Genomic DNA, 15,132 nt, shown 5'->3' with positions numbered 1-15,132 from the left:
CAATCTGACCCTCATGCCATCATGGCAACCATCCCCAGCTTCCAAATGGCTCATTCATCCCCCTGTATCTATTCCCCAGGTCTGTGCAACAAAACCGAATGTCAACTTACCAGGTAAAATAATAAGGGAAAACATCCTATGTTTATGGTTTCCCAAAAGACTACAGAACAAGTAGTGTAGCATAGCCGACTAAACTCAACTCCATGATTTATCGATGGAGTTGAGCGGTGACTACTGTGGGCAGACCGGAGATCCAATGTTACATAAAAGTAAGTTCATCAAAAACTACTGATTTCAGCATCCAAAGAATAGCCCACAATTACACATAACAATGTTGTTTTTGGTGATGTCGGTGCTCCGGTTTGCAAACACTTGTTGCTGCTCAACTCCATCGTAGATCGTGGAGTTGAGTTTAATGAACTAAGTCTTGTGTAGCCATGCCTCCAAATCAAGTAAGCCTGGTCCTCGATGAAGCTACATATAAACATTCAACGCCATCAGCTCACCATATAAAACCTTAATTGCTGAAGCTATGTATTGGCCATTAATAGGCCTGGAAGCCACTGGTCATATTGTCACTCTCCTGCAGTCCTCCATTGGAATTAATGGAATTCTACAGTATTTTAATACATTTTAAAGGGCAAAATTACATATATTTGTGTTGTTGTAGTGAGAACAGTAACATTAGTAATCTCTGAAAATTATACTTTAAGGATTTGTAAAAATGTATTATGTTAATTTCATTTTTTATTTTATTTAACTAGGAAAATCAGTTAAGAACACATTCTTATTTACATGGACGGGCAAACCCTCCCCTAACCCAGATAACGCTGGGCCAATTGTGCGCTGCTGTATGGGACTTCAGATCACAGCCGTTGTGATACAGATCGGGGTCGAACCCGGGTCTGTAGTGACGCCTCCAGCACTGCGATTCAGTCCCTATGTTTAGCTCACATAATATAATTTAATATACAAGTATGCGTTAATGTGTCTAATAGAATAAATGTAGCAACAACGAATGTAGACATTGTGGGGGAGAGGGGGAGGGGGAGCAAGATGGAGGCACTGTGGTTTCAACACAACGCCCCCATCAGTCATCTAGTGTATATATAAATCAATGGTGGTTACTAGGGATGACCCTGTTGTCAGGGCAGGGCTGACCAAGCAAGAGTGAATGGCACTAGGCAGTGTGGTACTTTCAAACCAAACGTTTGACTATTCTACTTGCAGTAGTTAGGCCTACTATTACCCTGTCTCTACCTTTAAAGAAGAACGTGTCATGCACGTATTCAACATTTTATACAGGCCTTGAGAATGTTGTCTTTGTTCTTTTCCTTTTCTCAAAATCAATATTTTAGACAGACAAAAGATTGTCAACAGGGGCACTCTCTCATGGAAGCCTTATGTTCCACATAGGTATGAAGAGGATTAACTAATTATCATTCATAACTAAGACTTTATTGAAGCATGTTTGAATGATTTGCATAAGATGAGTTCCTAAGATCAACAGGACCTGTTGGTTAGGGCTGGGAATTGCCAGGGACCTCACAATACAATGTTATCATGATACTTTGGTTCCAATACGATTTGTATTGTGATTCTATATGTATTGCGATTTGATACTGTGATTTTATTGGCATTCGATGTTCACAACATATTGCTCACCATATGTCTACTGCAGAGGGACAAGATAGAGCCATGAGAAACGAGTTTTGATCCGTCTTGGAACTAAAAGTGCTTAAAACAAATTGGCTCCCCATTTATTTATTTTTATGGAGAACAAGCTATGAAGGAAAAATACTGGAGATTTGGTGCAGGTACATGGATGGGAACACACTGTCCTGTACATATTGTGTAATGTTGAGTTTAAAAGGCCTAAAGGTATTTTGATATATTGTAGGATGGGTAGATTTTAACTTCTCCATTCATTCAAAAATTATTTATTCATTGATATGGTAGGTCGGGCCTACTGGACTCGAAGTAGGTCAGTGGGCCAAACTTCTTCTTTTAAATCACCGGAAGTACCATCCCGGTCCCGCCCCTGACAACAAGGTTCCGTTTTAAAATAACGGTAGTGTTCTTGTGATGCATTATCTGAAACAGTGTAATATTGAATAAAATGTGTTTTAAGCATAATTTCTAAGTATAAATGTGTCTTGTTTGTGGCGGAAATCCAATGAATGGGATGACATTTTGCATCCAACTAACAGCCGGTGGGACGCTACGATTGGCTCCCTCCATAACATAATACATTTTCAACCAATCGGACCCTGTTGCGATGGAAGCTTTGGGCCGATTTTATGTGAATTATGCAAATCCCTCCCCAAGTCTCCTTGCAGCTGATAGGGAGTGAAAGAACAGGTTCGGGATATTTACCTTGTATTATAAGTCGTTTGTAACACCATACATAAACGGGAGATTCCCGTAGATCATAGTTTCATCTAAGTTTAAATTGTTTATTGTATTCGATTGTGGTACAGTTATTCGTTTGAGGACATGTCTCTGTCAGGAAGTTATCAGAAACCGGTAGTGCAGTAGCTAGCTATCTAAAGCTTTCGCCGGTCGCGTACAGTCAGGCGGACCTCTTTGTCTGGCTGGAAAAGCGTGTTCGGCATTTTCTTTGTTTGGTAGTCTAAAGTGAACTCTGGGACCAGCGTTTCTCCACAGACGTTCTTCCAAAAGTGTGAAAAAGATGCAAAACGTGAAGAAATACTTCACAGAAGGACTGATCCAATTTACGATCTTACTCAGTTTGATCGGAGTTCGCGTGGATGTCGACAGTTACTTGAACGGCTCCTACTCACCGCTAGAGATTAGCGACGGTCCTAGCTCAGCCTACATCCAGACACCGTTTCACAGTTTGAGGGACAACTGGGACGGGAACAGCGTGCACCCCAAATGTCCCGAGTTGGATTATTTCTTCGCCTGCCGTCGGCTCCTGGATGAGGTGAGGGCGCTTGGGTCGCCCATCCGGTTCCCTACGCAGCTGAGCGCGTGGCTCGTACACCAAGTACCTGACAGCTCTGAGTTCCGAGAGCCACCAAACAGCACGAGTAACAGTAATGTTAGCGCGGGGTTGTTGTCAGAGAGTACCGGGGAAGAGGCCAACGACACTGAACTTCTCGCCGTCGACGAAAGCCATACTGCCGCCCAGCTAAGTGAGCCGGGGCCTTATCCCAGCACTGGAGCCTGCGAGATACCCAATGAGGCGAGTGCTGCAGCGAGATGGCATTAGCTAATTTTGCTAAAAACTTACCTAATGTGAAGTTATTGTGACAAAATGCTAACCCCCAGGCCTTTAGCTACTCAACAAGTGAAGCTAACTGTAAGTGTATTCTGATAGGCCTATACTATTTGGCTAACTCAGGGGTTCCCAAACTGTTTCAATCTGGTCCCCCTTCAATCATTGGGGGACATCCAGCGCCCCACGGGTGCGCACGCGCCACGTTTATTTCTAGGGGCACAAGCACTTCAGGACAAGCTGTTCACTACCCTCTTCTTGGTGGAGAGAATTTTACAATTTTAAAGCTTTTTTTCCAGTTCTATACGTTTTGCTATGTCTAGTTAGTCGTGATTTGAGTGACTAAAGAATTACAAAACTATTTTTGGTCTGAAAAAATCGTTAACTTACATGGGCTAGTTGATCTGGACATTTCTGACAACTTATACATAGCTCTCTAAGGTATACAATGACCTAACATGACAAGAGGAGCTGATAATGCACTGCCCAATTTCGAAATTGCACTTGTCTGGGACTTTGTGGGTGTGTCAATCCCAGAAGTTTAATTAGGTTTCAGCTGTGTGTTTTGTAGGGCTGTGACCAAGATGGCATTTTGGAAACCCTGTTAAGTGGGGGTGATTTAATACTTTTCTCTTTTGATCCTTGGGTGAGATTTTGTGGGGCAAAGTTCAGGAGTGTCTAATGGCGAAGGCGGTGTTATCTTATCTCCCACGAATTCACTTGCTGCTATTGGGAGATTTGTGTTGTGTAACACCCCATTTATATAGGCTACACTCACACACCTGGGTCTAAATCATCTTGTGGCTCTCGACACAGTTGAAACACAAGTTCATGCATCAACCTGTTGAACAACCGCAACCACAGTTGTCAACAGATTGATAACCGTGGTGGTTAACAGGTAAGCGGAGCCTCAGTCATTTAACGGTCACAATTGGTTCATTGTGGCAGAAAGCAGATGCCTAAGCCATTCCTCCTATAAAGTTACAATATAAGGGGCATTGTTGCAATGTTTCAGACATTCCTCATAGGAGAAGATTGCTAGGCTGCTGGACTCACTCAGCCTTGAATAGGCCTGTAACAGTTGGTTTAATCACAATGACTGACACTGCTTACAAAACTGTCTTTGTCCCATTCTCTCCATCTTTTACCCCTTTTCTCTGGACTCCCTCATTATCTTCACATATTTTTCTTTCTACCTCTCAATAGCTGGTTTTGCATTCAATTGGTGACATATATTCACTCCAAAATTCTAGAATCCATTCTAGAAATTCTAGAATCCACATCCACAGCTCAAAGATAGTGTGGGTAGGCTAGTCATACATGATGAGATTATAATGGATAAGGCAGTCAAACATTGATCATGTCACCAGAATAAGACCCCTGATATGTTTTGGATAGGAACATCAAGCTCTCTGTGCACTTTCACCACCCTGTGAAGTTCAGAATTTATTTCATCTGTAGCTTATTAATAAATTGCATGTTTTCCCGAGTCATAGTGGGAGGAACACACGGCATATCATAGCATGACTCCCAAGTTTACTTCAATATGATGGTTATTATACTGAACAAAAATATAAATGCAACATGCAACAATTTCTAAGATTTTACTGGGTTACAGTTAATTGATATCCTTCTGTCACTTGGAATACATGTATTCGGCACTAATCTGTGGATTTCACAAGACTGGGCAGGGAAGCAGCCATGGGTGGGCCTGCAGGGGTATAGTCACTTGGGAGACAGGCCCAGCCAATCACAAAAGGGCTTTATTACAGGCAGAAATACTCCTCAGTTTCATTGGCGGTCTGGATGGCTGGTCTCAGACGATCCCGCAGATGAAGATGCCGGATGTGGAGGGCCTCGGCTGGCGTGGTTACACGTGGTCTTCGGTTTTTAGGCCGGTTGGATATACTGCCAATTTCTCTAAAACGACACTGGAAGCAGCTTATGGTAGAGAAATAAACATTACGTTCTCTGGCAACCGCTCTGTTAGACATTCCTTCAGTCAGCATGCCAATTGCACGCTCCCTTAACTTTAGACATTTGTGACATTGTGTGACAACTGCACAGGTGGCCTTTTTTCCCCAGCACAAGGTGTACCTGTGTAATGAGTATGCTGTTTAATCAGCTTCTTGATATGCCACACCTGTCAGGTGGATTATCTTGGCAAAGTAGAATTGCTCACTAACAGGGATGTAACAAATGTGTGCCCAAACTTTGAGAGAAATATGTTTTTTTGTGCATATATATGGAACATTTCTGGGATATTTTATTTTCACTCCAGAAACATGGGACCAATGCTTTACATGTTGCATTTTATATTTTATCAATGTTTCTCTGCATAAAGACATTTCCACCTCCATTTCTTCCCCAATTTTAGCCACAAAAATATCTCTGTACCAAAACTTCCTGTTTCCATCACAGCTATCATAATTGTTTTTGTATACGCTATAAAAACTGTATGGAAACGTGGTCCGTACCTAAATGTATTCTGTTCCACCCTTCTTTCTATCGGTCTTTCCTGTTATCAGGAGGTTGAGGAACTGAAGGGGCGGATCCAAGAGTATGGTGATGAAGGCAGAGAGGAACCTGTTTCCCTGACCCAGCTGGCTCTCAGTTCCACACTAGAACATGAGGTACATACAGCGATGACATAGAACAAGTCTTTTTTTTTCTGTCTTGGAATAGGCTAGCTAGCTAGATTAAGCGTTCAGCTCTGTAGGCGTGCCTTTGTTTAACATACTATTTGCTCAGTGTTTGATGGCCCTCGTGTTTTGTGTGTTTGTAATAGGCGCTGTGCTTGCCTTGTCATGTTTTTCATCACAGATTTTCCACAGTGTGACGATTTGACTATGTGTTGTTGATTCCAGGGTTTGTTAAGTAGCGGAGCCCCTCTCTCCAGCTCTGAGGACCCCCACCCCCCTGACATCGACCAGCACTGGAGCCAATTCCTGTCCCTACCGATCTATGAATTTGACGTAAGTAGTATCCCTTGATAATGATTATGATATCCTGGTAATATTTGTGAAAAGAGAAGGTTATTTGAAAATGTCAGTTATGGAATATTGGTTTCGAACTCCCAAGGGTTTTAGGATTTACCTGTGAGGTACTGTGATTTACCTGTGCACTACTGTGTATGTCAGGGTGTGTCTATGTCCGTGCCTTTTATAACGTGTGTGTTCTTCAGGATTTAGACCCATTGGTTCCTCAGCAGCTGTCTGACCTCGACGACGACATCTCCAGCGCCATCAGCCAGGATGTCAGTCTCCGCGATGCCATGGTAACAGGCTCCGTCTACGACATGATCCCCCCGAGGGGTGGAGTCAGGACCCTGGTGGCACGGCAACCAAGAGGGCCCCTCTTCCGACTCTTGTCCGCAAACTCCTCCAACTCATCGCCTGGTACGACCACAGGGCTGGCTGCACTACCGAACGCTGCGGTGGTCAACGGAACACGAAATGGGTCATCGTCCCATGGTGCACTCGAAGGCTGTTTGGATGAGGCAGTGTTTGACCAGATCAACCTCCTGGGGCTGGATGGCTGCTTGGAAACCATGGACGCCCAGCTGCTGGGGATTCTACAGGACCCTCGTGTCCTGGAGGACCTAGACTCAGATTCCGGTCTTTCCCTGGAGAGCAGCTCTCGAGGCCCAGACTCCCCAAGTGAGTTGGAAGACTTGTGGGGCTGCTTTAGGGAGGTGCAATGTTCAGTGTTTCCCCTGTACCGCCGTTGCTAAACTGTTGCCGCCACACCAAAAAAAAAAAATACTTAAATGACTAAACCCAGACAGAAAGTATGTAGGAAAGATAATTGACCTACATATTTCTAAGTAATATAATCATTGAACTATAAATCACCTAAATTAAAACTATACTGTGGGGGAGAATTGAAAATTAAAAAATCAATGAATTTAGGAGTATTTGTGCCATGGCTGGATTACTGACTGGCCACACGGGGTACATCTCAGGGGCCCTGATTGGGGTCCCCATTGGTTTTGTTATAATCTTTGAGCATAAGAACACAAAAATAGCCATTGAAAGTGGGGTAGAATTGTTGGAATTTAGCATTCAAACAGCAAAATTCTCAAAGTTCCATGGAAATAGATGATAGAATTGCAGGAAATTAGCTGAAAAACAGCACACTTCTCTCTTCCGCCAATTCCGGACTTATTTAAGCCACACCCACAAACCCTCCATTCCACGACCGTTGTAACCACTGCTTACAAAGAATAGGGTAAACACTGGTGGAGATAGTAATGCATTGCGGAGAGGGGACATGATGATCCTCTGTTGTGCTATATACAGTGCCGAAGGAAATGTTTCAGACCCCTTACATTTTTCCACATTTTGTTATGTTACAGCCTTATTCTAAAATGTATACAATTCAATATTTTCCTCATCAATCTACACACAATACCCCATAATGACAAAGCAAAAACAGTTTGACATTTTTGCAAACGTATTAACAACAAAAAAACAGATGACATTTACATAAGTATTCAGATCCTTTACTCAGTACTTTGTTGAAGGACCTTCGGCAGCGATTACAGCCTCGAGTCTTCTTGGATATGACACTACAAGCTTGGCACACCTGTATTTGGGGAGTTTCTTCCATTCTTCTCTGCAGATCCTCTCAAGCTCTTTTCAGGTTGGATGGGGAGCGTCACTGCACAGCTATTTTCAGAGATGTTCGATCGGGTTCAAGTCCAGGCTCTGGCTGGGCCACTCAAGGACATTGAGACTTGTCCCGAAGCCACTCCTGTGTTGTCTTGGCTGTGTGCTTAGGGTCGTTGTGCTGTTGGAAGGTGAACCTTTGCCTCAGAATCTTGTTTCTCATGGTCTGAGAGTGTTTAGGTCCTATTGGCAAACTCTAATCGGGCTGTCATGTGCCTTTTTTAATGAGGAGTGGCTTCCGTCTGGCCACTCTACCATAAAGGCCTGATTGGTGGAGTGTTGAAGAGATGGTTATCCCATCTCCACAGAGGAACTCTGGTGCTCTGTCAGTGTGACTATCAGGTTCTTGGTCACCTCCCTGACCAAGGCCCTTCTCCCCTGATTTCTCAGTTCTAGGAAGAGTCTTGGTGGTTCCAAACTTCTTCCTTTTAAGGTTGATGGAGGCCACTGTGTACTTGGACCTTCAATGCTGAATAAATGTTTTGGTACCCTTCCCCAGATCTGTGCCTTGGCACAATCCTGTCTCAGAGCTCTATGGACAATTCCTTCGACCTCATGGCTTGGTTTTTGCTTTGACATGCACTGTCAACTCAGGGACCTTTTATTTTGACAAGTGTGTGCCTTTCCAAATCATGTCCAATCAAATGAATTTACCACAGGTGGACGCCAATCAAGTTGTAGAAACATCTTAAAGATGATCAATGTAAACAGGGTTATTCTGAGCTCAATTTCCAGTCTCATAGCAAATGGTCTGAATAATGTTGCACATTTTGGGGAATTTTCAGAGGTGGAAACTTTCTGTGGAAATTAACAGGAATATATGCAAATTAATAGTAATACCATTTAAATGTAGATGTTTTTTGGATTGGATATATTCATCATATCCTATGGAGACAGAAACAACCATTTTACCTTATCATAAGTAGACATAATTGCAAATGATTAAATCCTTCCAATAGAAATTTAAAAAACAATTTTGTTACAACTTGAACTTAAATTAAATGAGTTGACTCTTCACATGGGATGATTTTACTGAATAACAAAAGAAAGGGAATATTGAATGATCCCCAATGATCCATCGCATCTCCCAAAAATGTTTTCAATGATAGTCTAGAAACTAAAGCTTTGGTTGTCTTCCTCTCAGGCTTCCATGTCTTCTCCCTGGACTTCCTCAGTGTCCACTTCTTGAACATCAGACTCTGAGGCCTCATCTTCACTGTCACTTTCCAACCTTGTTGAGGATGGCTCGTTGTCAGGCGCAAAAAGCCTCAAATTTGCCCGGATGGCCACCAATTTTTCAACCCTTGTATTGGTCAGCCTGTTGTGTGCTTTGGTGTGTGTTCCCAAACAAGGATCAGTTGCGCTCTGAGGCAGCTGATGTTGGTGGGATTTGGAGGATGATGGAAGCAACAGGTGAAAGAGCCTCAGATCCACAAAGTCCCTCCCACCAGGTGGCTGATGAAATATATTGGCACGACTGCCATATTGCATCTCCATCCCAAAGCCCTTGCTTGGAAGTGTACATCGCCAGACTGCCAAGAACCTTGCCCTCATCCAGGCCAAGGTGGCGAGACACGGTAGTGATTACACCATAGGCCTTGTTGATCTCTGCACCAGACAGGATGCTCTTGCCGGCATACTTGGGCTCCATGTATATTGCTGCGTGAATGTGCTTCAGGCAGAAGTCTTCACGCTTTTTGGTGTAATTCTGAACTGCAGTTTGCTCTGCTTGGAGCAACAGTGAAGTGGGCAGGGCAGTACGGATTTCTTTCCTTACATCTACAAGCAGAGTCTGGACATCAGACAGGATGGCATTCAATGTGGTGCTCTTATTCTTCTCACTTTGCTGGTGAGGTAGATTTCTGCTATAACTTGATGACACTTCACCTACCTAACCATTTCCTTGGCTCTCTTGTAGAGTGTATCCATTGTTTTCAGTGCCATGATGTCATTGAGGAGCAGATTCAATGCATGAGCAGAACAGCCAATTGGTATGCTGTGAAGGTAGGACTCCTCCACTTTAGACCAAGCAGCCTTCATGTTCGTAGCATTTTCTGTCACCAGTGCATGACTGCCTTCAGCTCATCTGCAATGTAGAGACCGGTGTGTCTGTTGTCCCTTGTGTCTGTGCTCTTGTAGAATCCTGGTTGAGGGGTGGAGATGAAGTAGTTAATTATTCCTTGCACACGAACATTCGACCTCCCATCAGAGATGATTGCAATAAGGTCTGCTTTCTCTGATTTGCTTCACCTTCACTTGAACTCTGCTGAACTCTGCATTCAGTAAATGAGTAGATAAAGCATGTCTGGTTGGAGGGGTGTATCCTGGGCAAAGAACATTCACAAATCTCTTCCAATACACATTGCCTGTGAGCATCAGAGGTGAGTTGCATACACAGCTCGAGCAAGACATTCCTCTGCATTTCTCTGACTACGTTCCTCCATTGATTAAAAAAAACAACTTCTGATTCCAGGAGGACCATGAGCTGTTACTATCGATAAGGTGTCTGATTCATCATTTTCACCTCGAATAGAAGTAGAGGGACTTTTGTCAGAGGCTGAGAGAACTGTATGCACTTGGCCAGATGATTCTGCACATTCGTTGCATTCTTCACATATGATTTGGCACAGTATTTGCAAATGTACACAGCTTTTCCTTCTTCATTAGCTGCAGTGAAATGTCTCCACACATCAGATAGTGCCCGTGGCATTTTCCTGTAAAGATTAGAAACAAATGAGTAAAAAAAACAAAGTACAGGTAAATAGTTAAGCAGTTAGATTAAACAACTCCTTTGTTAGATAAATGTTTTAAACATGGATGGAAACAGGTGAATTAACAATCCTCAGTTAGCAGGCTCAAGCAAGCTAAAAACCCACATGGTAGCAAAACTAGCAGAAATGGTTAACAAGTTAAATTATTTAAACACTTTGATGCAGGCTACCATTTATTAGTTAACAAAAAATCATGTATGTCATACAAAATATATTCACCCCACCCAGTATTGTAATCAAAACTTACCAGAAAGCATGTAGTGCTTGGCTCAGACAGTATAGTAGTGTGGGCTCAATAGCATCTCATTGGTGTGCAAGATCTTGAGAATCAGCTGCACGTATGATGGAAGAGTGAACTGTGCATGCAGAGGGTTGCAAATCCATTGAATTGGGGATAGTTTAACCAAAATATGCCACAAGACCTAGAATTGCCTTTATGTGTATTCCACAAAGTTTCACTGTTGTAAGCTAACTTTTTTAAAAATTAATTTAAGCAAAATTCTCTGACTTAACTTCCCATGGAAAATTCTGGAAACTTACCGGAAATTTTCCAACACTTTGCAACCCTAGGTCTGAATACTTATGTACATTTTAAAACTTTTTTTTTTTATACATTTGCACAAATTTCTAAACCTGTTTTGTCATTATGGGGTATTGTGTGTAGATTACTAAGGAATTCCATTTCTGAAAGAAAGCTGTTACGTAACAATGTGGAAAGAGTCAAGAGGTCTGAATACTTTCCAAAGGCACTGTATATCACATATCTGCAACATTCTAAACATTGTAAATTAGTTTACATATTCATATGCACACTTGACTCCCCAGGTGCATCTGAGGTGTCGTCATCGTCTTCCAGTTCGTTTTTTGAGGACGAGGGTGGGGCTACGGGCTACAGCAGTGAGGTGGACTCCCTCCCCTCCAAGAGCAATGCCAACTACCACACATGGTCGCCTGTGGATTTCAGCGAGAGCGTGTGGCACGACCACAGCTACTCCTCCGCAGCCTTCTCCCAACCGTCAGCCACCACTTTCCCCAACAAAGCCATCAAAGAGGAGCCTTTCAGCGATGAAGACGGGGAAGATGACGAAGCCCGGGAGCTTAGCCGCGACGAACTCCGCACCCGGGCCCTGCATGTCCCGTTCTCGGCGGCGGAGATCGTCAGCATGCCCGTAGAGGAGTTTCTGGAGCTCTTGGAGGGGCATGGCCTCTCGCCCACCCAGGTTGCCTTCCTGAGGGACATCAGGCGGCGAGGGAAGAACAAGCTGGCGGCGCAGAACTGTCGCAAGCGCAAGCTGGATGCCATCACGGGGCTCCAGGTGGAGGTGGAGAGGCTGCAGGCCCAGAGGAGCAGGCTGCTCAGGGAGAGGCAGCACACGGCCAAGGCTCTTGGTGCCGCAGGCCAGCGCATGGAGCACCTCTCCAGGGACATATTCTCCAGGCTGAGGGATGGCTCAGGACGACCCCTGACCCCAGAGAGATACACCTTGCAGTGCGAGGCCAACGGGAGGGTCCTGGTGCAGCATATCAGGCGGCCTAGTGTTGCCACGACAACAGCTGGAGGTAAACCGGACAAAAGGAAGAAGGAGAAGAAGCCTTGATGCAGCAAGGGCTGCTGGTACTTGAGACTTTTTAAGGGGTGTTATTGTTTTTTTCTGAACTTACAGTCCAGATTCTGCTCTTGTGACTGTTTCCGGATCTTTCTCTTCCTCCTTGTCTAGACTCTTTGACCTTGGGAACCTAAAAGGGCAGAAACGTATGTTAAATAAATACACCCAAAAACATACATTTAAATACAAATATTACAGAACGTGTGAATGGAGTTTTTTTCTCTCTTTTTTTCTAGAAAAATAATCGTACCTCAAACACTGGACTCTTAACGTTTTCCTCACTATGTAAAGGAAAGGTTTGTATTATCTTTAAAGCATTTCTTACAAGGAGGATATATTGTTTTCCTGAGGATGTCAGGCTGCAGTATCATTTGTATAATTCCTACAAAAATAAATTGTAGGACAGTTAAAATGAAAAACAGAACGCCAATTGTATATCTTAAAGGGACCCTTTGGGATTTTGCCAATGAGGCCATATATCTACCTGAGAAAATAAAATACATCTACTTCCCCATAGTCAGACCAGCTCGTGGATACCATGTCTGTGTCCTGTATGAAGGAAGTTAGAGGTCGTTTCACAAGCCAAATGCTTACTAGTGTTAGCTCAATGACTGGAAGTCTATACTAACAGATACCCATAGACTAGTTAGCAATTACTCTAGAGCTAGTTAGCAACTAACTTCAAACTGCACGCAAAGACAGAAATGCTGTCCACAAGTTCATCCGACTGGGGAAGTAGATAAAAGGCTTCATTGCCAAAATCCTGAAGTACCCCTTTAACTTCGACTCGGTATCTATAAAGATTTCAAAGATTCTGACCTATGTTCCCTCATAGACCTTAGTTCTGGAGTTTAAGTTGAAATGTTTCTAAACTCAATCTAACTGCCGATATGTTAGACATGTCATTTGAAAGGCCTTATTTTAATTTGGAATCATGTTTTGATAGTTGTGTATTGGTGAAACACAGATGTACATGGCTATTGCTTTTTGTGTGATCAATTTTTGTATGTTTAAAAAAAACAAATCTAAATAACAATTTTTTTGAAGCGCTGTATGCTTTTCTCTGATATTATGAAGCAGGGCTTTGACTCTGATGGTTTTCATTCTACCTCAACTACAGCAGATTTATATGGATGGTTTGGGCAGATTGTAGGAGAGACCTTTTTTTATTGCATGGGGAGAGGGTTGGTTGAGAAACACAAGTGCACCGAAGTCTCTGCAAATGCTTCACTGTAGTAGGTCAATTTTGATGATGATAACTGATGTAACCCTCATCCACTTAGTGAAGCAATGCATTCACCTGCTTTTCTGTTCAGAAGTTTAGTATGCTTGTATGTATGTTTTTATATTATTTGAGAATTACTTTGAGAGATTGAAGAAAAGTGTAGTAGAAGATAAAACAGGAAAAAACACTGTACGGAGTTCTACAAGAAACAGACCGAGGTAGGCTATAGTACCTATTTCAAGCATTTGAAAGCACCTATTCAGTTGTCCTTTTATTTAGATGAATATTGAAAATGTTCTTTACACCTCAGAAATTGGTTTTGCCTTGGACAAAACCAATCAGATTCTAAAGATACACTGAACAGTTTTATATTTTTCATTTTCTATTTATTTTTTTCTTAGTCACTTCTATGTTGTTGTTTTTTTGCTGTGTGGGAGTAAATGAGGCTGAATTAATTTTTACAAATCCTTCATTTGTTTGACCATAAAATATACACTATATATACAACAGTATGTGGACACCCCTTCAAATGAGTGGATTCGGCTATTTCAGCTGTACCCTTTGCTGACAGGTGGATAAAATCGAGCACACAGCCATGCAATCTCCATAGTCAAACATTTACAGTAGAATGGCCTTACTAAAGAGCTCAGTGAATTTCAACATGGCACTGTCATTGGATGTCACCTTTCTGCCCTGCTAGAACTGCCCCGGTCAACAATAAGTGCTGTTATTGTGAAGTATAAACGTCTAGGAGTAACAACGGCTCAGCCGGGAAGTGGTAGGTCACACAAGCTCACAGAACAGGACCGGTGAATTGTGTAAACCTGCACCCAAGCCAAAAATCACCATGCGCAATGCCAAGAGTTGGCTGGAGTGGTGTAAAGCTTGCTGCCATTGGAGCAATGGGAACATGTTATTTGGAGTGATGAATCATGCTTCACCATCTGGCAGTCTAACGGACAAATCTGGTTTTGGTGGATGCCTGTCAAACGCTACCTTCCCAAATGCATTGTGCCAACTGTAAAGTTTGGTGGAGGAGTAATAATTATAGCCGATTCTGTGCTTCCAACTTTGTGGCAACAGTTTGGGGAAGGGTCCTTTCCTGTTTCAGCATGACAATGCCCTCGTGCACAAAGTGAGTTCCATGCAGAAATGGTTTGTTGAGATTGGTGTGGAAGAACTTGACTGACCTGTGCAGAGCCCTGATCGCAACCCCTTTGGGATGAATTGGAATGCCTACTGGGAGCCAGGCCTTATCGTCCAACATCAGTACCCAACCTCACTAATGCTCTTGTGGCTGAATGGAAGCATGAATGGAAGTCCCTGCAGCAATGTTCCAACATCTAGTGGAAAGCATTCCCAGAAGAGTAGAGGCTGTTATAGCAGCCAGGGGGGGGGGGACCAAAGCCATATTAATGCCCATGGTGTTGGAATGAGATGTTCAACGAGCAGGTGCATATATATATATATATATATATATATATATACACACACACTACCGGTCAAAAGTTTTAGAACACCTACTCATTCAAGGGTTTTAATTTATTTGTACTATTTTCTACATTGTAGAATAATAGTGAAGACAAACTATGAAATAAAACATATAGAATCATGTAGG

At 42.8% G+C, this 15,132-nt stretch overlaps 1 protein-coding gene across 1 annotated transcript; it reads left to right on the top strand.

Annotated features, from left to right (window-relative positions):
• The first annotated feature begins 2,333 nt into the window (after nucleotides 1–2,333).
• On the top strand, nucleotides 2,334–13,969 carry LOC135551888 (endoplasmic reticulum membrane sensor NFE2L1-like). The gene is made up of 5 exons (XM_064983161.1): nucleotides 2,334–3,208; nucleotides 5,770–5,874; nucleotides 6,109–6,216; nucleotides 6,426–6,900; nucleotides 11,508–13,969. Exons 1-5 carry the CDS (start codon nucleotides 2,693–2,695, stop codon nucleotides 12,278–12,280), a joined length of 1,977 nt encoding a protein of 658 aa, XP_064839233.1. The 5' UTR covers nucleotides 2,334–2,692; the 3' UTR covers nucleotides 12,281–13,969.
• The last annotated feature ends 1,163 nt before the right edge of the window (nucleotides 13,970–15,132 follow it).

The sequence above is a fragment of the Oncorhynchus masou genome, chromosome 13 (genome assembly GCF_036934945.1).
Source record: "Oncorhynchus masou masou isolate Uvic2021 chromosome 13, UVic_Omas_1.1, whole genome shotgun sequence".
Lineage (NCBI taxonomy): Eukaryota > Metazoa > Chordata > Actinopteri > Salmoniformes > Salmonidae > Oncorhynchus > Oncorhynchus masou.
Note: the sequence above shows the minus strand (reverse complement) of the source record. Positions and strands in the feature narration are given on the sequence as shown.

Excerpts from the sequence above, each read along its gene's own strand:
- LOC135551888 (XM_064983161.1), top strand. The coding sequence starts at position 2,693 with ATGCAAAACGTGAAGAAATACTTCACAGAAGGACTGATCCAATTTACG. Across the intron at positions 5,875-6,108 it reads GTTCCACACTAGAACATGAG|GGTTTGTTAAGTAGCGGAGC; the intron begins GTACATACAGCG and ends TGTTGATTCCAG. Across the intron at positions 6,217-6,425 it reads TACCGATCTATGAATTTGAC|GATTTAGACCCATTGGTTCC; the intron begins GTAAGTAGTATC and ends TGTGTTCTTCAG.